The sequence below is a fragment of the Kryptolebias marmoratus genome, linkage group LG12 (assembly GCF_001649575.2).
Source record: "Kryptolebias marmoratus isolate JLee-2015 linkage group LG12, ASM164957v2, whole genome shotgun sequence".
NCBI classification, from domain to species: domain Eukaryota; kingdom Metazoa; phylum Chordata; class Actinopteri; order Cyprinodontiformes; family Rivulidae; genus Kryptolebias; species Kryptolebias marmoratus.
Genome location: NC_051441.1, coordinates 19,306,349 through 19,330,831, shown reverse-complemented (window position 1 = coordinate 19,330,831; position 24,483 = coordinate 19,306,349). Strand labels below are relative to the sequence as shown.

Sequence of the window (24,483 nt, the reverse complement as noted above, 5' to 3'; positions counted from 1 at the left end):
TGTCCCCCCCACCCCCCCTGCTCTGCATGTCACAGACAGACGAGTTAACCCTTTAGGCAGGTGAGGACACCACTCAGCAGCTCTGGATGAAGTGTTAAAAAAAAGGCCTCCACATGCTACTTTCCTTTGCCTTTCCTTACGACAAACATCTCAACCACTTCGCTGACCGTTTTTGACAGCATCTAGTTACACCTAAAGGAATGTTCCAGCCTTTTGAAAGAGGGGTCCTATAAAAAGGTTACAGGACAGTAATATCGTCCCTGTTATAAATAGCGTTTTGTACGACCTCAGTTTGGAGAAACAGTTTAACTCTGACAGGACTGATGAGCTAAGGGCTAATCTGAGAAGAGCCCCGACCAAAGTGAACAGCGCCCTCCACTCATTACGTCACTCATATACATCAACAAACCGCTGATGTTCGTACAAACAACATGGGTTCAACGCAGAGATTCAGTCGCCTTAACTTAACAGAAAATGACGCTCTCTGCGCAAAGTTGGACATGCCTGACTTCAGGAAATACACAAACGTTCAGCTGAAGCGTTGGTTGGAGTGTGGAGGTCTTCAACAGACTGGAAAACAGGCGGGATAGTTGAAAAAGTTGGTGTGTTTGTACTGGTGTCTTCTCGCTTGTGCTTGTTGTGTATAATGTGTGTGTGTGTGTGTGTAGCTTTTGCATGATTTAAACAAACTTGAACTCCCTCTGTTGGTATAAATGTTTGGAGCATGATTTCATTTTTTCCAGGTCAAGCCCAGCTCGTCCCACTGCTCGAATCCAGCGATCACACTTCTCCGGCTTTGTGTTCGTGACGAAAAACACCCCTTCCATGTGAGGACGATGGCTGTATCACAAGTCACTGTTACAGGGACCGTGTTGCTGTCCTCCCGGGGTAATCCAATGCTGTTTTTTTCAAATATCCTTAAGCTGAAACACGGCTAAAACACGCACTGTCATAGATACCGCTACAAGCTACAACGAGTGGAACTAGCTAGTGATTAGTGATTCTACAAACACTGTTGTGTTCGCTTTTTGTGTTGTTCACAAGCACAAAGCGCAGCAGCAGCAGTGAGCTGTGTCACCTCCGATCAAGTCTGGGGGCACTTCAACAGGAATATTACTATATTTCTGCTGGTGTACCCATGCAATGGGATATAAAGGTTTAAATAATATTTTTTGCATGAACTGCTATGTTTCTTTTTTCCTTTTTTGACTTGTGAGACTTGGGAGGTAGGGTAGGTCCATTCGAACCGGACTGATGAGCAAATAATGGTTCGTCTGAGTAACCCACTTCAAAAGCAGACTGCTGCCATCTTAAAGCAACTCCAGCCTTCAAAATTTCATAGCGGTTCACGCAAACTATTTCCTAAACCATTACACCATCGATAATTTCACATTACACAACTATTTTGGCAGAAATGGGACAAAACTCCTGCTGGAAGAGCCTCCACCTGCCTGTCAGACTTAAACTTTGTTTCTCCAAACCGAGGTCCTTCAAAGAGCTAACAGGTAATATATTAAATCTTCATTTTCCACGGAAGTCCACTTTAAAGCAGCTAAAAAAATCCCTTTAGGGGTATATCAATTCGAAATAGAAATGTCTACATTTTGCTAAAAAACACAGATATTTTCCACAAAAATCTCTACAACATCTTCAAGGCAGACAGGTGGTGGATGTTAAGGAGCTACTGGGCTACCAGAAACACTTTGATGAACTCACGATGGACAGCAGCAGAAATGTGGGAGAACTACAACCCCACCCGGCAGCAGCATAGCCAGAGAACATCAACTCACAAACAGAAGAGAGGGAAGAGGAGAAAGGACAGATGGAGGAGCCCTGGAAGCTCACAGGTGCGAACAAACAGAGATGCACACAAGCTGAGGGTGGTGTGAGCAGAAGTAGAGCACGAATACATGTACACAGTATAATGTTTAATGTTCTAACCATGGTAAGGAAACTGCACTCCATCGCTCTCATGCTTAATCTTCCTCTCCTGCACACTGGCCAAATGGTGCTGCACTGAAAGGCCAAACAGGGGAGAAGGAAAGAGTTAACAATGGAAGGAGGGATTGAGAGAAAAAAAACAAAAGTCAGAGACACAGAGGTGGAAAGAAAGAGAGAGAAACAGGATGGTTAAATAACAGGCAATAGGGGATTTTTATGTTACAGAGTGCAGCAAATGCCTTTAAAACAAAGTTACATCATTAAAACCGGCAGTTTAAAAAAGGCCCCGCGAAGGAGGGAGGGTCATTATAAATTACAGAGCACATGAAGTTTAGCAATTTCACAAAATGCTTTGAGTCATATAACACACCCAGGAGATATACATGATGTCACATTGGAAATACATTCGAGGAAACACTCATCGGGGATGGTTAAAAGTGCTGAAAGCTAAAAAGGGGTGAGCGGTGACGGGGTTTGGAGGGGAATGGGCGGTTACATTGGTGCTGCTCTGCTGCAGAGCTGAAGGACGAAGGGGAGGAACGGGAATGGTGACGCTCGGAGGGCATCTGGAACCACGAGGGGACACGTTTATACCTTTCTGGGAACGTTTTATTTCACAGCAGTTAGATGGGAGGATGGATGCTAAGCAAGAGTTAACAGTTTGTTAGATTAGCACACAGGGGAACCCACCAGGTGTTAGACCTGTTTCTCCCCAGTTCAGTCTTTGTTTTAAGATAACAGATGCCTAGACTACTTAATGAGACTGTCATAATTTTTTTTCTTATTTTACACCGGCACCTGGTAGTGATGTGCCAAGTTGTTTCCTAACAGTGCTTTTCCAGCCAGGGTGCTTTTCTCGACACAACGCCTAACGCTCAACCCCCCACCTTCCCGAAAAAAGGCATCCCAGGATCTGTTTCCATCATTGTTGCTTATTTTGAAAGGACTATAAAGTGGAAACTATGGTCACGGGTGAGCTCAGCTTTACTGCCGGAGCTCGTTGATCCACTGGACCAGCGCAAATGAAGGAATACAAAGATTGAGGATTAGCAGCATCACACGTTTCTGTATGAAGGCTCAGTTAGAGTCGCGCAGGACTCCGCTGAAGCGAGCGATGTAGGCGTTTATACTTGACGCTGACGTTGGTGAAGTATTCTCCAAAAAGACAGGAGGCGGTACACTACATAACCAGTGGAAATGTAGTAAAAGAAGAGGACAAACTGTTGTCGTCACGCCAAAAACGGCTGCATGCAGTACCGCAAATATTCAGGAGGAAGAACTGTTGGGTTTCTGGCTGTGATACAGGGAGGATGTTTGAACTGAAAGGATTCAGTTTGACTTTTATTTATTTGCTTCAAATGAAATGTTGAGTACATATATAACATTATAAGGATAGTTAGCTGTACTGTATGCTCGCCATATTAGAAAATAATGCCTCCTTCATGGTATTCTCACTGGTAATAGAAGGATCCACTGAGGGCTGCAGCGAATCATTTATTGGTTGTGATTCGCCCAACATAGGACCAATATTTTTTCCCTCTGTGGTCTATAAACACTCCTCTTTACCGATCAGAGCAGCAGTGTCCTCCCATGACTTACGAGCCATTTGTTATCTTTGTGATCTCTCATAGCGGGATCATATAAATGGCGGTACAGGTTAACCTGTTAGGCGAGAGCACCGTCGAAATCGTCCATTTTAAATGGAGCGTGGCGCATGCAGTCCGCATGAAGTTATATAAAGTTGGGAGGTGCGACACAACACGGGGCCAGCACGCAGGGGCGGGGCGGCGCAGTTGCATTTCTGTTGGCGTGCACACCTTTGCGCAATGTCCAATGCGTCAAGTAAAAACCTAGCTTCAAGCCTCTGGTCCTGAATCATAAAGCGGCAGCTGGGATTAGGGCTTGTTTAGACTGATTTCTCTGCTTTTCTTCAGTTTGTTGTAATGCTGCCACTTGTGCCGCATTAATTAGCCCCGACTCGATCTGGGAGAGTTGTGCCATGGTGGAACTCAGGGCGATCGTGGCGGTACAGTCATGGGTTTGTGCTGATAATGTAAAGGTGAAGGTGCAGGACAGCGTCTCAGAGGACACAGGGCAGCGTCATGATGGACTTCACCCTGAAGGATGTACACCAAATTCCCCTCGAACCCCATATTAACAGGTGGTGTAGTTTGTAAAGAGTGGAGCAGTCTATCATCTGGTATGAAGGGGGCCTAAAATACAATCTGATGGCTGATTTTTCATGTAAACATAAAATATTAAATTTTTTTCATTTTATTTTAAAGGTGTTCACATGAATACAATTCTGAATAAAAATATTTACATTTAATGGTTTTGAAAATGCTTCTTTTTTTATGAAGCATCGATGCATTACATAAAGGAGTGGTTGTGGGTTAATCAGTTAGTGTTTTTTTCTTTGTTTAACTTGAATTTAACAATTGCAAATTGCATAATTAACTACATTTGTGCAAGTTACAAACACTTGAGCCATTCTGAGTAATGACTGAAACACAGCCAGCTTTTGGGTCTACACAAGTCTCCTCTGACAAAAAGAAATAAAGCGTGGAGCTCATTTTAAAAGACAAGGGTCATGTTTTCAGAGATTTCTACACAGGTTAGAAAAAACTGGAAAATTCCTTTAGGTAAAATTTCTGCAATCTCGATAAAAACAAACCTGTAATTGGTGTTTTACCATGTTTGTTTTCGACACAATGTGGTGTCCTATTGTTGATTTATGCACCCGGTTATAACAATGTTAGCTAATCAGACTCATTCAGTCATCTTCTGTACTCACTCTGACCTGTTCAGAGTCACGGGAAGGTGGGTTACACCCTGAACAGGTCACCAGCTCAACACAGAGACAAACAAATCCTCTCCCACTCACACCTAAGGTTAATCTAGAATCCCCGACTAACCTAACATGGAAACGGGAGTACCCAGAGTAAACCTACACCTGCACAAGAACATGTAAACGCCGCACAGCTGAGATTTTAATGGCCCGGCTAGTTTTGTTGAAACTGACCTGGAGATATCATGGTGATGCTCATAAAAAAATGTTTTTCTTACATCAGCATAAGCAACAGTTAAGTTATCTGCACTGAACTAGAGAGGTAGCATTTGTCTCAGTGGACAATTTGACAGAACATTTTAAAATATCTGCCAATAAAACCGAAGCTGTCAGGATGCCAATGAGAACAAACGATGAGTCAGTTTTAGTGTGCTTCAGATGTGAAAGCGAATACCGTGTCTCTCTAACTCAGGCAGCTCCTGCGCACATTCAGGAGGTTTGTGGTCGAAGATGCGAGTGGAAGATGGTGAGAGTGAGGATGACGATGGGGGGGGGGGAGAAGAAGAAGAAGAGAAGGGTCAATGCAGCACAGAGGTCAAGGGGGGGGTTGGTCACAGGAGCTGAGCTGCGCCTTCGGTTTTATTCAGATTAAAAGTTTAAAAGTTTAAAAGTTTGACATTTCTGACGAAACACTGAACACTGGTGTCTGTGTGCAGAGGGAGCTGTGGTTTTCAGGACAGAGATGGGGAGATGGATCTGAAAGGGTAAACAGGACTGTTTGTAAAAGAAACTGCAGCATCTGACTGCTCAGGATGGGAGACTGGGACGAAGTGAGAAGTCACCACAATCTGCTGGCTTCCTTAGATAGATAACTTTTAGTAAGAGGCTTTTATAATGCATGTGAATGTTTTTGTACAGTGCCCTGAGACAACTTTTGTTATGACTTGGTGATGTATAAATAAACTGAATTAAATTAAATTGAATTTTACTCAATAGCATCATTGGTATTGACTGCAGTGTCACTAAAGTCAAATGGGACGTTGGTATCTCAAGTTACGCTGGGTTCCATTTACCCCAGGGGTTAAAACTCTGGCGTCACATTCAATTTAGCCATGTTAACGCCACAAACTTGGAAAACCAGCAGGATTTGCTTAACGTTGTGCTCGCTGACCAGGCTACATACGGTTCACAATACGAACCAATCCCACTGTATTTCAACCTGCAGCAACATGCTCACTGATTGTGCTGGTTCAATGCTGTGTGTTTGCGTGTTTTAATGAGATTCAAACCAAAAGAAATGAAAAATAAACACTTTGTTAAAGCAGCTATGACCACTTTTTAATGGGCGGGTCAGCCATGTTTGAATTTGAGGCTGGGGTTGGTCAGGAGCCTCTGACTTTCTGAGTCAGAATTACGACGTCGGGTGGATTTTTACGACCTGTAACCCGAAAATTTTGGCTTTCGGGTTCCACCGGTAATGTTCCTCCTCATTGTTCCTTTTCAAAGTTTTGATTTTTTACAGTTAGGCATGTAAACTTGGGACTGGTGCTAAGATAATGGCTCAATGCTTCTGTGTTCTGTGTGATAAAAACACAACAGTGGGAACAATCTAAATCTCAGACTTTTAAAAACTTAAATTTGTGCCTCACATCCACACACAGCCTGAGCTTCTGGTGATCTACCAAAATCTTGTTTTGGATACAGAACATCTCAGAATCAATGACATATCAAACTACTTTACACCTGCCCACTAGCACTTTGTGCTCTAGAGGCTAAAACAAAGATGGAGCTTTTTTTGCTGTTATTTCGTTTATCGTAATCCTGCCACCATTAAACTTTGATCGTGTGCTAAAATGGTTAATAACTGAGAAGAAATTACCAGCACAAAAGAACAAAAACATGTTTTTGGGAGAATCTTGAGCCAAGCCAAGCGTGTTCCTTCTCTGTGTTTTAATAAGTAGTTATTGTGGACATTCTCGCCACCTAGTGGCCCAGCATGGGCGTGTCGGCATTTTTTGTTAAAATGGTGTGGATGAAGAAAAAACAAATAAAAAAAGAGTAATGTAGACATGATCTAAAGTGCAAAAAAAAAACAACACATTTCCAGAAATGTCAAACTGTTTCAAGCCAGTAAAATCTACTTTGGGTTTAAAAGTGAAGTTTAAATCTATACGATAATCTAGAATCAAATAAAAAAAAATCTGAGAGGTGCTTGTTGTTTAAATCATCTGTAAATTGGTTTAGTGGTTGTGTCTGATTGAATGAAGACGTCAGCGCAGCTCCTGGGGAGGCAGATTTTAGCGGGGATCTTGCGGTGAGAGTACCTGCATCCACATCATTGGGCCAGCCGCTGGACTGAGAGCTGCTGCCTGCTGCAGGTGAGCGGCCCGAGTAAAACACATCATCCACCGGGCTCTCCATCTCGCTGTCGTCAATGGACTTGCGCTTGTTGGAGCTGAGGGAGGAAAAAAGAAAATAAGGACGATTTCTTTCTTTTTTTTTAAGTTTTCATAGAAGTTGAAGAGGAAAGAGTTAAGGGAGAGCTAATTTGATCTGGGTGTTTTGTTTTTTCTTTTTTTTTGGTTGGGAGCTTGAGTATTTGGCATTTTAATAAATGTACAAAAATCATTCATGGAACATTTGAGGGCTGATTATACTCAGCTGCTTGTATCCCCTGGAGTCAGGCGTGAGTCTGCGTAAAAATCAAGACTAATAAAAATTCATAATGTCAAGGTTTCTGCTCAGTGTTTGGCTTCAATATTATATTACAGCCAGAGGGGACAGAGCAGCGTAAGCATAAGGCTACAATTTTAACACTGCGCTGTGTTTACAGTGGCCCAAAGCGGCCTCGTGCTACAAACAGAGCGCTGGGAAATCCTGAACCTCGATGTTGTGTACGTTTGCAGATTCTTATGGATCCATGCATCTGTAACCAATAAAACCAAGAGGGATGTGAATGTATGGCCCGTGCGTGTGTTGCCTTTGCTTGAGTGTGATGCAGGGGTCTGCGATGCATTAGTGCTAAGGGAGATATTCTGCAAAAGAGTGTAACTACCTCCGTGGGAGACTTGCATAAAGCTCCATTTCAGTCCTGCAGCGTAAGATGAGCGGGAGAGGGGTACGAAAAGGGGGCGAGGGGGGGCGGGTAAAAAACAGACACAAGAGGCACAAAGACAGGCGGGGCAACGGACAAATTGGTGGGAAATTGAGAGGCGATGAGAAGGATTAGCGACGAGGAAGAAAAAAAAACGGGAAGAAAGAGCATAATCAGAAAGGAAAGCAAGCTAAGCATTAAGAGCATATTAGAAAGGTTAAGAAAGGAAGAATATTAGTGCCGAATGCGTCCAATCAACAGGAGGGATGTGGGCGCTAGTGTACCTGGTGGAGGGGGTGGAGGTGATGGAACGCCGTCCCAGGGTCACCTGGTTGATGTTGTAATAACCGGGGCTGTCCAGGTCTGCCAGGGAGAAGTTTGGGCCTGTTGCCGTGGCCACAGGAGCTGAGGGACAACAAGACACACCACACACACACTCAGGGATTTATTTACAATCATGATCACTATTGTGGTGAGATTTCAGCAGCACTTTCCACCACAGTCCACGTTTATGTTCCCATTCGGCATTATAGGTAACTTTGAAGGAATACTATTATCCTTTTCATCAAGCAAAGGTTCTCATTGGTGGTTAAACCTAAGGTTCTTTCGGACTGAACAGCTCTAAGGACTCTCTGATGGTTATAAGGCTTGTCAGTCCCACTGTGAAGCCGGTATAAGGACCCACATGTTTGCTTTCACAGCTCCTGAGGAACTTAAGCACATGATTATCAACTTAACTTTTCTTTGTATTTTTTATACCCTTCAGCTGTATTCATTTTATATGTTTGTGTGATTTCTTTGTTTTGTTTGTTGTGCTGTTTATTTTAGATAAACAGTAAAACAGTACAGTAGTTTGTTGTGCTTTGGTGTTCCTACGGATCTGGTGTTTCCGAGCGTAACCAAGAACTGGGTCAGGGCGTTATTTTTTTTATCATTTATATCAATCTTTACATGAAAGTAACTTCCTGTAACCATGATGAGGTTGCAGGATACACCTCAAACTTCTCAACAAACCCGTCTCAGAATCCCCAGTTACAAAAATGTTTGTTGTGGATATTTTACCTATTCTAGGTTTGGCTCCTGGCTGGCTCGCCAACGATGTTGTGGGTATTTGACTTCATAAATAAACAAGGATCTCTTGACAGATGAAAGATCATATTACTGTCTTACATGGTTCAGACAGCCTTGTAATCTGAATAACTCTCTCCTGAGAGTAGCAACAATCATAATTATATTTCTTAGTTATCTCTAAGGCATTACACATTAATTTTACAGCACATTGATAATCAGGACACTTCATTTTCTTTGTGTAGTTTTCAACCTTTACATGCTAACTAAAGGTTGGCTCTCCAGTCCAGCTTGTGCGTTATATTTCAAAGGTATTATGATTATATGAAAATGCAGCTTTTGGTTATCTTTTTAATGGGACTTTAACATTGAGTTGGGAATTCCATCTATCTGTTGGTGTTCGGTAGGACCACTTACCATTTAGCTGTTTTAACAAAGTAACCATGTGAAACAGAAACGACAGCGACATTAACCGTCAGCGGAAATCACGGCAAAGACTCACTCTGTGACACGCGGACCAGCTCGGCGACGTTCCACACCCCCGAAGTCACAAAGCAATCCTGGAAACTCAAGTGGCCTGCGTGAAAAAAAAAAGACAGAGAGAGGAGCATTCAGAAAGGGGCGGACCGCACGGTAGGTTCGTGCACTCTAACATGGAGGAAATCACCCAAACTTATGAAAGGACACAAAGACGCGGAGACAGAGCCGAAAAGCAGACGTATGGAAACGCTTGGCGGTGTAACGCAGTGGGACCATGTGTTTTCTATAACATCCAACACGCCTTCGGTTTTTCCAAATTTGTTGAATGTTGACATCGAGCATACACAAGCAATCAGGGCCAACAAGTGAGGATAATCTCCACATGGAGACGGCTGCGTTGTATATGATTTGTGGCGTACTGAGAGCCTCATGAATACAGCATGGGATCAGAAAAGCACAACATATAATGATGGAAAACATTAAACGTTCCGTCATGATAAAAGGCCTGTGTGCAGCAGAAATAAGGCACATGTGTTCTGGCAACGAAGCTGTAATGACAATACATCTTTTGCAACAATAATGAGAAGACAGTTCGGAATATTATGCTGAATGTCAGAGAAAAGACGTCTTAACGAATATGCTGACATTTTGAAGCACAGAAGACACGTCATTGTTCTAATCAAAGCAATTATCTTCATCCTTTCCCTAAATCTGTCTTGAATTATACCCTTACTTGAACTCTTGCACCTAAACAGCAAAGAACTGGTTTAAAAAGATAGCTCAGCTTTTTTGAAGTGGGGTTCTGTGAGAAGATAAACAGTGTCTTACTGTGCCACAGTCATGGGGAAAAAGAAAGGCTACCCTGATTTAGTTCTAGGTTCTACGTATCAGGACTTAATACAAATGGTCTGGTCTTTACTAGAGTCTTAAATGGCTCACATCTAACTTCAAGTTTACAAAAACACACAACAGATTTCGCTGTGCCATTATTTAATAAACAAAATGATTTGATTAACAAAAACTAGGCCAAAATGGAAAAGCTGCGTGTGAAAAACTGTCCACCCCGTGAATCAACAGCTTGTAGAACCTCCTTTAGTCGCGCAAACTTAAAGTTGCCATTTTCTGTACGACTTTGTGAGTCGATCACATGGTTGTGGAGGAATTTTGGCCCACTCTCCTTTCCTACGTTGCTTCAGTACATTGAGGTTTGCAGACATTTGTTTCTGCTCAGCGCTCTGAAGGTCCCACCACAGCATTTCAACAAGTTGAGGTTCTGGACTTTGACTGGACCGTTACGAGACACCGATTCTTTCCTTTTGCAGTCTTTCGGTTGTAGATCAGCTGCTGTGTTTAGGATCATTGTTCTGTTGCATCATGACCTTCTGCTGTCAGACAGATGTCTCCACATTTGAATCCAGAATCCTTTGGTCTACAGAGGAGTTCATGGTCGAGTCGATGACTGCAAGGAGCCCAAACCAGTAGCCCTCCGCCACAGCTGGTTTGAGGTGTTTGCGCTGATAGACTCAAGTTTGGTTCTCTCCAAACACGCTGCTGTGTATTATGGGTAAACATCTCCTGTCTTGTGGCTTGTTCAGATTAAACTTTGCAAACCTAAGTCGTGCTGCCATGTTGTTCTTAGAGAAACGAGGCTTCCTCCACCGCATTTCTTCCAAACAAGCCACGCTTGTTCAGCCTTCTAACGGTCCCCTCATGAACTTTCACCTTTAACCTGCTAACTGAGCTCTGTAAGAGTCTGACATGGAGCTCATGTTTTGTTTTTTAATTCTCTGACCATCTCCATGGTCTTATCTTGGGGTGAATTTGCTGGGACGTCCACTTCTGCACTTCTGGGAAGATCGGCAGCTGTCTGTAATGTTTTCCACCTATAAATAAACTTTCTCTCTGTACAGTAATGGACTCCAAAAACCTATTTAAAGCCTTAGAACTGAAAGAGAGTAGGCTTTCTTTTTCCCATGACAGTAGAGGTTAAATTCAACATATGGATATATTGGTATTCATGGAGTTTAATGGGTGGAAAAAGGTACATTACACAGAATAAGTCTATAATGTAAGATCCAGGCCTCCTTGGTGTGTTTAAGGAACCATGGCTTCCAGGCTGAGTTAGTTTTAAACACATACCCTTCCTCCGAACCCCCCCTCTTTTTATTTTATCCTTCACTCCCACTGTCCATCGCCCTCTCTTCCCTCATTTTCTGCCCCCCACCCATCTTCCTCCCATTCTCCCCGCCTCTCTGCTTTCTCCTCCGTACCCCGTCCGGGGTTAACCGCAGCAGGGACGGCGCATGAGGTCAGCGCTCGGCTTGGCGGCGACCATGTGGTTCCCATCTTCCAATAACGTCAGCGTGATTTACGAGTGGCTCGCCGCAATCCGAGCGAGGCCCCCACGCTACAGCGCCATCAGCCTTCCCCACCATAATAAATGTAGCCTCAAATCAGGCCGAACACACTAACGCGCGCGGCGAGGGCCTCCGACGTGACCGCATTTTGGTGCCGTACGTGCGCAGGTGGGCGTGAGGGTGAACGTAACTGTAAACTTACCATTTGGTGGGGGCTTTACGTCTGTGTCTCCTTGCTGGTTTGAATTGTCTGATTGTCCTGATTGTTCTGAAACACAGAAAGAAAAGACAAAAAAAAGATTTTTGTTTAAAATGTTGACATGCAAGGCGGTGGGTGATAAGCATTCTCACATTGTATGTCCCTGTTTCTTCTTTAAATCGACAATCAGATACAAAAAAATAGTCATTTTTTACATTCAATAGATGCTCTTTTAGGGCACTGTTATGTTGAGCATTTTGCAGGACAAATATTCTTGAAAAAAAAAAAAAAAGCCGCTCTTTGACTCCACTTCAAACTTTTAACATGAAACCAGTCAGAAAGTGCGCCTTGTCTGAAAGCAATCCAGGAGCGCTAACAAGCGGCTGCATTTAAAGGCAACAAATAACCAATAATAGGTCTCCGAATAGGGCTGACCTGAGGAAGAGTTTCAGAACGCTCAAATGTTTGTTAAATATTCTAATGGTTAGCAACAAGAAATACCAATCTGCTGTTTTTACGTCAACAAACTGAATTCATATTAAGGGATTCAGTAATTTGGCCTGTGTTCATAAAGATTTGAACTTAAAGGGACAGTCCAGTCAACTCTGAAGTGATTTTCTGTAAAATAGTTATCAGTAGTTAGGACCTTATCAGTACCTTGGACTAAGACTTTTGCCTCTGTGCTCTATGACTGATGACCCGGCTGATATGGTACTAACTATTAGACAGATCACTTCAAAGTTGACTGGACTATCCCTTCAATGATTTTTTTAAAATCATGCTGTAAATAGCAACTCTCTTTCATTTGATTTTAAAATAAGATCTGAATTTTAGTCATCTCTAAAATGTCTAAAATTATACAAAAGATCTAATCATCAAATTATACAAAAGATCTAATCATCACTAACGCGATCCAGTTGACCAAACTAAGAAACGTCTTGTGTTCTGCACATTCTGAAGTGGAATATTCCAAATGTACTGAAGCTAGCTGATGCTACTGATATTTGTTCCTGAAAATGACCACAAAATTCCACATAAATACGAGTTTCATGTAAACTGGCAGCGGTGTAAAAGTCAAATAAGTGTTGACATGAGCCAGACTAAGTTTTAAGACCGGAGCTGTTTAAAGACACCAGAGATCCACTTTGGTTTGGACTACATTAGCTGTTAGCTCCTGTTGGACCGAAACAGTTTTTCTCCCAACTAAGGTGGTTCAAAGAGGTATCTACAACAGGTAAGATATTCTTGCTTTAACACTTTATGGCTGGGAAATGGCGGAAATATCCATTTAAGACAATTTAGGCAGTGCTTCTTTTTTTTTAATCCAAAAAAGTAAAAAGAAAAAGAAACGTTAGTTAGTCTGGAGCAGAGTTTCTTAAAAATAGTCATGCTTAACTCCTTTATTTTTCTCCTTACTGCATCAAAAATGTCGTTTTTTTTTTTTTTTTTTGGTACTGAGTTTGAAGTTTTAGTATTTTCAAAGAAAGCAAAAGATGCAGGAAAGGCAGGACTAACTCAGTTTTTACTGCTCACATCGCAGTTAATGGGTGCATTTCCAAAAACATGATTGATTTTCATAAAAGACATAAACAAGCGTTAACACACACACTCACACACTCAGCAGAGGCCTGTAACACGGTTAAGTTGTCTAAACTCTTCCCCACTGCTGACCTGTAAGTTTAGGTGTAACTCACAAGACATTGTTCAGACTGCCTCTAATGTCTGTTTAACTCAGCAAAACAATGTTTTGGTTCTCGCCGTTTTCTCTGTGGCCTTCCCAGAAATATATCTAAATGCAATAAAGACTAAAAGCTGGATGAATTTCTTTCTTGCTTGCTGTGTTTTTTTCCCCCTAGCCCCCTCTGGCCGTGACCCGAGCTGTTTTTCTAAAAGGCCTCTGACGGCGTTCGCTGGCTGCGGACGTCCCGAGAAACCTCTGGTTTTTCCCGCTGCTGCCTTGGAAAGGTCCCATTTTTATGTTCGAGGCTTCGCTTGGATCGCACCTCCTGTGTAAATTTACCTCGACGTCTGTAGGGGCAGGCAGGCACACACGATCAGCAAGTTTGCTTTGGCCCGCTGGATGTGTAACGCGGCCCCCGGCGAGCTTTACGGTTGTATCGTATATACTGTTTAGGCCAATTACCCCACAGAGCTTCGGGTTTAAAGAGTGCCTCGGGGGCCAGAACGTGGCCTCCCTTTCAGCCGGCACTAGGCCCCTCTATCTCAACATCTTCCCAGCCCAAATCAGAGCCCTAATCTTGGGTGGCAGCAGTGAACTACGTGCCAGCAAACTGCTGCACTATTCACCCCGCCTGCCCGCTGCCAAGACCAGGAAAACAAAAGGAGACGAGAAATCACCTCATCGTTCATCGGCCAAACAGAAAGGGGAGAATATATCCGAGGATGGAGTTTCTTTCTTTCTTTCTTTTTTTTTTTCCTCGAAACCCACGGACCTAGTTCTGCTGGAGTCCAACTTCAGCCCCCCCAAACCCCCTCACCACCACACAGCCACCCAATCACCATCTCTCCCGCCAGCCGTCTCTGATTCTTTGTCGCGCTGTGGAATCCTGGCAGCCATCTTAGCGCTTGGCAGCCATCTTAGCTTTGGCGGTGCCCCCGTGCATTCCTGCTAGCTGACGGCACACGTAGACACAAACAGGCCCCGAGCTCGGCTCCCCCTCCACCTCTCTCGGACACAAACCACCGGCGGTCTTAAAGATAAAAAAGACCTGCGGGGGGGAGGGGGACCTGGAGAGCCAACGGAGCGAGGGTAAGAGCCGCTGCGGCGCTTCGTCCTCGAACCCCCGCGAGGGCCATAGCGCCCGCTCCAACGGCTCGTTACTGGGAGCATGCAAGTTTAATGAAAGTGACCGTTAATCAGGAACGTCGGAGCGACTCGTAAAGAACAAGCAAGTGTGTAAACAATGGTTGAGAGTAAAAGTTTGTGTCAGGAGGGGGTGACTTCAGGACTTAAGCAGGAAAGTTTAAGAATAAACGAACCTTGATGTTCAACCAAACAAATCCAATGAAGTTTTTTTTTTTTCCTTCTACAAATCTCGGAAACTTACATTTTTCCAAAGGGGAAAAAAAATAAAATAAAAATCACTTTTACACTTTGTGACAACTCCCAAGCCAAAATTCAGTGCCTCGTTGTCATGACAACAGCGATGGCACGGCACACTTAAAGTCCCTAATGATGAGTGGTTGTTGAAGCTCGCGCATGCGCGCATGCGTGCGTGCGAGCGTGCGTGTGTGTGTGTGCGCGTACGTGGCGTTGTTTGGCCTGGCAATTAGTTGGAATGAAGATAATAATATAGCTTGCTGGCACGAGCTCAACATGTTGTTTTGTTTAAGTATCTCTTGGCACCGAGCGGACCGGCGCTGCACTATCACAAGGCTGACTTTATTACTATATCAGTTGTTGTTTTTTTTCTGTTGTTGTTTATTTCACAGCCTTAAATCCACTCCTAACTTGGCTTTCAGAGCTATTTTGCATCTCTTGGCACCGTGTCGAAAGATTCACCCTCACCTGTACTTCAGTGAGAATTACAAGTTGTTGTTGTTTTTTTTTATTATATTAAAGGTTTCTTTTAATTAACGAAGCAGATCATTTGTTGTTTAAGTGCAAAACAAGTTCTGAAACTTAAAAACAACTCCAAGGATTAATAACAAGGGTTTGTTTTACAGCATTACTGAGGTTTAGACACAAGTTTGAAGCTGTTATAATAAAGGATAACCCAGGGGTTCCAACTAAATTTGCTCAAGGGCTAACCTTTGATGTAGAAAGTAGATAAATAATAATGATAATGATAAAAAAAAATCTGCCGCACAGCTATCAAGCCTCATTTTAAAGGTTAGTTTCCCATTAATTAGACATGTATTTTAGCGCTGGAGTTTTTACACAGCATTTGCTGTTAATTAGAACAAATGAGGTATTTTATTTGATGCACATATGCTGAGTAGCAGCGAGTCGGTTTGCTCCACAGTCCGTCAAAAGTGGCATTTTTCAAAAAGGTTTTGTCTGTTTTTTTTTTGATTTACAGTATGTTTTTATGTCATCACACACTGTGTTTGCCATGCTTTATTTATTCTGACTAAACTAAATGTCTCTGTTTTTAGGTTGAAATAAAATTTTCTGGGGTGTTATTTTGTCTGAGTCATCTAACGGGAATGTTAAACACGAGAACATGAAAAATGAAACGTTAAAAGAATTACAAACGTGAAAATAAGAAATTTATGAAGCAGATTAAGAGTTATGTGTGTAACATGATTACAGCACAAATTCAAGAACCACTAGTAGCAATCTTTTATTGAAATACAGACTAACATTTTATCTTTACTTACTTGCATGAAAAAAAACAGTCTTAAGGTCATGTTTCTTCAACAGATTGTATGATGTTTACTATAAATAAGGTGTCAGAATGGTAAAGTCTCGACAGGAGCCTAAATAACCCTCACATAAACTGGTAAATTCTACATGATTCAAAACTGAAGGCAAAAGGTGGGAAATAATGGTTTTGTCTGTGTCTGTTTGTCTGTTAGCAAAATATCTCATGAACCACTGGATGAATTTTAATGACACTCTCAGACAGTAATCACTAGATGTACGTCTCCTGCTGATTAACTTTTGGAGTCAATTTAACTCAAGGTAGATGTGGCAGACAAGTGACTTTAGCAAACATAAAAATGCCTATGCCTCAGTGAATTTTACAGATACTGAGGTAGAATTTGGCATGGCTGTTGCTAAGAGTCACCCCCAACTAATACTTTGAGCATCACACATTGTCCGTGACCCTAGCTTTAAACTACAGCATTAACTGTTGGAGTCAACCCTGTTTGTCTGTTAGCAAAATAACTCTTGAACCAGCAGAGGGAGTTTAATAAAACTTTCAGAAAGTAATCATTGGATATACGTCTGCAACTGATGAACTTTTGGAGTTGATCCAACTTAAGATGGCCACCACAGCTAACTAACCTTAGTCAACACAAACGTAGCTCTAACTCATTCAGTTTTGCAGCTATTCAGCTCAAATTTGATGTGATAGTAGCTGAGCATCATCGTGATGTTACGCTGGATCATGAGCAATGTTATTTGCAAGGTTTGACCAAAGCAACGACAACAATGTCATTTTTTTTAAATATAAAATGACCTAAAGGTCTGCCATAAAAAGCCACTCTCGTGTTGTTTTCCATCCTCCAGTAAACTGCTGCTGGGTGCCACCCCCCACCCTCTGCACGCAGTCCCATAAACTGTGACGGGTTTCTGAATTTGGATTCAGAATCACAAAAAACATAACTCGGAGGCAATTTAAGGGTAAAAAACTCATGAAAACTCTTTGGTCTGCTGATACATTTTCATGCACAGATAAATAGCACATAAACGTGTATCTCCTGTTTAATTTCTACAGGCAGATGTGTGCATGAAAGGTTCTCTCTCTGTGTGTTGTTTAGTCCTTGGCACAGTTACAAGCATATAAATATATATTGTGTCTGAGCTCAAAAGGTGCCTGTACAGGAGTAATTGCGAGCAAGGAGCATGACGCTTCCAATGAGCGGAGATGCTTCACTCTCACGGCGAACAATGGAGAAGCTGTGTATTATTATATTATTATATATGCTCTATAGACCACCTGCAGGGAGAAATCACTGCCAGCAGGCCTCCAATCCGCGCAAAACCCCTTTTGTGCTCGCCCACACCGATAACACGCGCGCGACACGGGCTGCGGCGCACGCAACCGCATTTATTAACGTGCGCGCGCTCGCCCAAAACCCCCCCCGGCACAGACACACGTGCCTCCGAAGCACAAAAAAAAACCGTGCTCGCGCGAACACACACACACACAGTGTTCAAATACAGATAAATCACCCTTATCTCCTGCACACAGTCGCCCCGAGCCCCCCCCTCTCTGCGCACGTCCCGCAAGAGATAAAGCAACACAGACACACACACACACAGGCCATCAAATACATCACTCTACTCACACACACTCACTGCGAGTTCATTTTGTTGTCTGATCAATATACTGGAAGTCGCTGCTGATATACTCCAGGACACAAAAGTAAACAGTGACCTCACATTGATCACGCTGCAGCTGCAGACAAAAACCTACACAATCACTCCATCCATCTTACACACCAAAGCAACACACTCAAATGACAGCTACACAAGTGTCATTTCAAGGGAAAATCACACACATACACACACACACATGCTCACTTAGCACACCAGCGCCCGTTGCCTTAATGGACTCGTTTACTGCGTGCACACAGGAGCAAACCGCACACGTTTAGCTAATTTCTCCAGCAGCCTGGAGCGTTTGTTTTGCGCATCCCGAGCGCACGGGAGCGAACGGGTTCCCCCCCGTGTGATTTAATGTGTCCAAAGAGCAATGGCCGGCTTATAAAAACCATCGTCATTCTAGGAGTGCAGATTAAAAACTTAACAACGTTCCGACGTTATACTTGACGGCGGCCGGAAGCGTTTTTGTCCAAAAATCAGCTCATCTAACATGAAGAACTGCAGCTTTTGCCACGACCAAAACCAGCCAGAACGCATTTGCACGAGTTCTGTTCAGACCTGGTATTTACATGCGTCTGGAGTTATTCGAGTTGCGTTATCTGCTCTACATGCAAATACACACAGAGCCACGTCACACAGTCACCCACAAGCAGCTGATATCTGTAAAATCACAAACTCATTCGGTCCCCTGGACTATATTATTATTTTGACATGAAACCAGTTCAGGGTTTTAACTTTTGTGAAGTTATTTACCACACACAACTCTGAATAAACCATCAGAGCAACACTATGAAGATTAAAGATCCTGCCTACGGTGGCCATTTTAGGACATTCTCAGGTATCAGAAAAAATGACATCAGATCTCAGGATAAACGCCATCAGGTATCAGAAAAAAAAAGCCATCTTTATCATACAGTGACCACAGAGGGTCCATTCAGCTCTAAAACGATCAGAACCAACTTTAAACTACAGAGGAACTCACAACACGTGCTGATTAATGAAATCCCAACAAAACGGCCATTTTTGTTGAGACGTCTTCAACAAACAGTTCGTCAAAACTTGTAGCTGCAAAACACTCTATCCTCAGAATAATATGTTTCGGTATCTTTAACTATAACAGTAGTAGCAGACTTTTGTTTTAAGCCATAGACATCCAGGTAATGCCTCTGCTACCTGTGTGGGGTCACGCCAGTTCCGAAGGACATCCTACAGCTTGGCTCAGGACAGATTATGTTCAGACTACCTTAAAAAGCTGATAAAATGGGTCCAGCATCGCTGTAATCTGATCCCTCAGTTCGGATGTTAGTGCCAGGCGTGAACGTGTGAACGGACTCTATCATGCTGTAAAATACCTCACAGCCCCTCCCCTTCAACCCACCCAATCAGATTAGCGCACTATTTTGCACAAAGACGAAAGGGTGGGGATAATGCATGCAACAGCTGTCCAGATGTAGCTAAAATATCTCTGAGACGCATGCGATAACATCAGTTTGATCGGCACATGTACGCTGACAGATGCATGACAGCAGTGAGCCGTTTAATGGATCGGTTCAATTTATTTAAGCTGGAGTCTTTATGAGTTTAATTGTTGTTTATACAATAAGAAAATAAAACCGGCTAAACACACACAGTGATGGGCAAACAGCAATTAGCTTAGAAATGATGGCAAAAGCAGAGCAGTCCCCTTGAGGTATTTCCTCCTAATGAAGTGAAAGTTCAGATCTTTTGAAGTGGAGTTCTATGGACAAGTAATGAGCAATTATAATCTCACCTGTTGTAGATAGCCCTTTGAACAATTTGTGAAAATAGAGTTTAATTCTCACTTAAAACAGCCTCAGCCGCAAACACTTTCTAATACTATTTTATAAACCTCTATACCCCCATCACTGTACAATACGTTGTTATTCCAGCAGGATAATTATAATATTCCTGTACGAAGTGCTACAGACAGCTGTGATGCTGTCTTAACCCTACTGAAGCCCTCGAGACAGAGATAGAGAGAAGTAGAGAAGACATGGGAGGGTTACTGGTGACGTAAAGGTCTATGAAACAATGTTTATGTGAAACGCTGTGAAAGTTTTGAGATTGGGGTTAGAGTTATCCACAACTTATCACTCTTTAAAGAAGTCCAATCTGTTCCTAAAATGCCTGAAAGAGGAACTATGCAGAACAACGGAGACTCCAGCTGTGAAAAATAAGTTAGGAAGCCTGTGAGACATGACAAACACATGCTTTCATGGTGTCGGTTTATCGCTCGCCTCTGAAAGCCGAAAGGCACGAGAGGCAGCGGACGACATACATTCCTTCAAGGAACGCTCGGACTATAATCTATAGAAGTCGCCAAAGAGCGCATAAGCCTTGTTTACAGCTGCGCGGATCTGACGGGCTGTAAAGCTGCAGCCTACAGCTGCTGACCCTTTGGACTCGCTCTGTCTCCGCCCTCCATGTGTTGTGTCATTTAAGGATAGCTCCCCAGACACGGTTCAGTTCGCAGTCAAATGATAGGGGCCTCTTCCAGCGACTCCTCGAGAACTCCGTGTACAGATCCGCCAGTGTTCTCTTTCCCCTTCATCTCCCCGTCCCGCCTCCGCCTCTCACTCTCTAATGTTGCAACCCCGAGCTTCACAGCCTCTGGTTTTGGATTTCGCCCCTGCTTTGGTCCTCTTTCTTCTTATACGAGCGGCGGCGGCGCTCAGGCCTGCAGGTTCAAACCCTGTCATTCCCGCTGGCGTGGCGTGGGCACCAGCGAGCGCCGACTCGGGGGTTAGTGTGGGAATGCAGCTGAGGTGTTGCGTTCATTCATCTCTGGCCGCCATAATTGGACGGCAGCGCGCACTGTGGACGTCACGGCCGCAGACGGAGAAGCGAACAGAGCTTTTGTGAAATGCACAAAAAGTGAGTTTTAGCTGGAGTATATAAATATGGCTGAGCGTCTCCCCTCTCCGCCCGCTCCCCCACCCATCCAGCAGCCTCTGGATAAAGAAACCGAACAGCCTCCCCAATTGGGTTTCGCTTAAGAGGTTTATCGGTATGTTGCTAAACATTCTGACCTTTTTTTTTTAATCTTTAATGCGCTTAAAATGTTCCAAACCCTCCTAATCCCCACGGCTATCCCACACAGATGTTCACCCGGCTCTTTTATTGGACTTCATTTCATCCTTTTTTTTTTTTTTTTTTTTTACCCCCCCCCATCATCTCCTCCACCACCTCCTTCCTCCTACTTCCTTCGCTTGGCAATTCGTCTTTTTTTCCACTTATTGAAAACTACTCATCGCCTTGTGATCACCGCACCAACAACCTCCTCGTGTGTTTCAATCCTTTACGAGCAAATCTCAAATCAGAGCCCGAGCTTGGAGCCGAAGGGGTTCCTAGTGGACGCGGCTGTGCTGGAAAGGGGAGGCGGTTCCACGGTCCCAGATCAGTGTGACCACATGCAGGCTCAGAAAAATGCACAAGTGCCTCCAGATATTTCATGGGAGTTTGTTTCATTAGATAATGTACAGTTAAGTGTAACAAGATAATTACAGGGACTGGAAGAAGGTTGTGGTTATTCCTGCTGAGCTAGTTGGACATCTGGAAGAGCCACTTCAGCCTCTACGCACTGACTCATCCACTCCAGTGATTTACTAGGATTCGCATCTTTTATGCGTTTGAGCGCCGTTGTTCGAGGACTAAATAAAAACTAGAAAGTCGCTAGAACTGGAAAACGCTGACATTTCAATGCATAAACCGTAAAATCAAACGTTAAAGCTGCTGCCAGTGGCTCGTCAGGGTCACCATGGTAACTACTTACCTGTGTCTCTCAGTCTTTGACATCTTGTCTTCAAAAGACAGACAGAAAGTAAGTCTTAAATAAAACATCACTGTAAAAAAAATAAATATTTCATGGTACTAAAAATCCTGAACCATAAGCGTCTGGTCGTCAAACAAGTCAACTTTTATGTGTCTACAGGTTTTTTATGTTGGAGATAACGGTTGTTCACTTCCAGGTTTGAAGAGAAAATTGTGAGCTTGGATATAATAGGAGTCAATGAGAGTTTTGATGTGGGTGAAGGAAACAATGCCAATAATTTGATGCATAAACTGTAAAAAAATTGTAAAGTTTGTGGAAATTGGAGCCAAAAATTTCCAATGTTTTGGCTCTTTTTTATCACATGAAAACAGTTTTTATTTTTTGTCATTTTTTTTAACGTTTCCTCCCAAACACAGAACTGTTTCAAAAAAATGTCCTAATCCACACCAAAGTACCAAATCGCTACAGTGGTGACGTGTTGTGGTGCTGTAACGCTGCCACACAAATACACCAAAACACACGAGCGGTAGGACTGATCAGAGGCGTTGCCACAACAACGTCATTTTGGAAAAGTTACGTTTTGACTGCGTACACGAGAACACAAAGGCGGCGTTTTGAGATTTTTCGTTTTCACTCTGGAACTTGTTTTCAAAAAAATGCACTTTCTGCGTAGACGCAAGGCTGAATTATTAATATTTTTTTCTTACTCTATTTGTCACTGACAGTACAGTCAGAACATTGTAACAGGTTAGGGCTACGTATTACCAACGAGGCGCAGATAGGATTACCAGGTGACGGCTAATTTGCAATCGTTGTCCCTGGCTAGGCTTTTCTACCAACCAATATAGTGTGATAATAATCAGAACACACACCTTAATAAGGTGTAAAGTAAAGATCAGAATCATACCAAAATTAAAAAATCTATTTTACAATATTTGCAAACAATAATAAAGCGTCTGCAATTTTGCAAAATCAAAAATGGTGGCAGAATCAGTAGAACAGTAATAAGGGAGCTTTGATGCTTTCGCATTGGCACACTTATTAAATACTGAATACAGAAACCCTTCCTTGGCCAGAATAGTGTCTCTAAAATAAAAAAAGAATGGAGAAATGAAAGCTGCAGATTATCCTGAAGTCATGAGTTTTAGACAAAACGATACCGTGTCGCATCAAAACTACCCTGTGTTCTGTGACGGCAATGACAGCCCATTTACCGGATCGGCTCATTTTACCCCACAAATTAAGGCCGGGCGTTTAGAGATGGAAGAAAAAACACCGGGGGTTTTCTGTTTAAAGATGGATTTTCCTTTTTGCTATTTCTGGCACCTACCCGGGAAGCTTATTTGGCTTCCTTCTCTACACCCTACCTATTAAACCGGCAGCTTCGAAAAAAAAAAAAAAAAAAATCTGGCACTTTCGCCAGCACGGCGGCGGTCGCAACAACATAGCAGTTACGGGCTAACGGGCTCGCAAATATCTCATCTCCTCCGATGCGTTCGGAGCGCCTTTCCAAGTCTGCCCAAATCAATCTCCGTGACCACATTCGGTGGAAAAGTGACAATGGTGCATCTCCGCGTAGTTTGCTGAATGTCTGGCATGTAACTCCATGTGACAGCGCAGCATGGGGCGACGTGATTAATTGTGAAACGTGTCTCTGTGCGCGTAGTGCCGAAGTGTGAACGTGTGGGTGCGGGCCTATAAATACATCGCTCGGCGGCCGTGGATGTGAGATTGTGTCTCGTATATGTTTGTGATCGTGTGCGAAGAAATTTTCCGGAGAGCACATGTTGAGCCACAGTTGGAGATAAGCGTGTAAACATCTGTGACTGACAGGCTGAGCGCCGCGGTGTGGGAGGGAGACCGCGTTCTTTTATTAAAACACATACGTGTGCGGCATCTATAGCAGTCTGCGGGAAGGATTTGCATGTGTGCGCCCCTCCTTTCCTCACCCCCGAAACTCTGCCTGTATGTGGGAAAGTTCAATAAATTGAGAGGGAGAATTCTCTGTTAGTTGCACATCTGTGTTTGTGTGTGTGTGTGTGTGTGAGCAGTGCGGGGCCGCCTGGCCCGAGCCCCGTGCCAGCAAGGAGCAGGTGTGGGGAGGCAGCCCTGCGTTGCCCGTTGCCCATCTGCGTGGCCGTCTGTGTGCCGCCTGCGCCCTCTCCGTGCCAACGCCGCACAGAGCCGGGGAGCCAGGGGGCGAGAGGGGGGGTGAGAAAGGGTGAGAAGGGGGCCTAAAGGGAATCAACCATGGGAGAGAGACAAGGGCAGGGGGTAGAAGGATGAAGAGGGGGGGGGGGCTGGCTGGCTGCCCATGCCTCCTTTCTCCCTCTGCCCCGTTTCTTTTATCTCTGCCTATGCTGATGAGCTGTGATGCACAGAGACAGGGTGGGCATGGGGAGGCGAGGCGGGGGGGTAGGAGACACATGGAGGTGGGGTGGTGGTGGTGGTGGTGGGGTTCTCAGGTTGGAAAAGCTGATTTAAAGCAAACGTTCAAAGCTTCGACCGTATTAGAAAATAACGCTCAGATTTGAAATTCCCTCTCCGCATGTTTGATCAGAAACAACATGGAACTGAAAAGAAGAAGAAGAAGAAGAAGAAGAAGAAGGAAAAAAATAAGCACCGGGGGGAGATGGGGAGCGGGGAGGTGTCGTTCCTGCGCTCGGCCTGCAGATGTCACTCTGTCGGCAGCGGGGCGGGGTGCACAAACAGCGGCAACACATGCTAAAGAAATCTGCGGCTCG

At 43.6% G+C, this 24,483-nt stretch overlaps 1 protein-coding gene across 13 annotated transcripts in view; it reads right to left on the bottom strand.

Moving 5' to 3' along the window:
- nfixb (nuclear factor I/Xb) overlaps nucleotides 1-24,483 on the bottom strand; it is a 169,616-nt gene that overhangs the window by 28,740 nt on the left and 116,393 nt on the right. For 8 of the 13 annotated variants that reach the window (XM_037978756.1, XM_017435704.3, XM_017435714.3 and 5 more), the window contains 5 exons: nucleotides 11,931-11,996; nucleotides 9,394-9,468; nucleotides 8,108-8,228; nucleotides 7,054-7,184; nucleotides 1,942-2,016 (listed from right to left, as the gene is read on the bottom strand). In XM_037978756.1, coding sequence (XP_037834684.1) covers nucleotides 1,942-2,016; nucleotides 7,054-7,184; nucleotides 8,108-8,228; nucleotides 9,394-9,468; nucleotides 11,931-11,996 — 468 coding nt within the window. The remainder of the gene's footprint in view (nucleotides 1-1,941; nucleotides 2,017-7,053; nucleotides 7,185-8,107; nucleotides 8,229-9,393; nucleotides 9,469-11,930; nucleotides 11,997-24,483) is intronic. The other 5 variants (XM_017435709.3, XM_017435706.3, XM_037978761.1 and 2 more) reach the window with 1 other exon arrangement.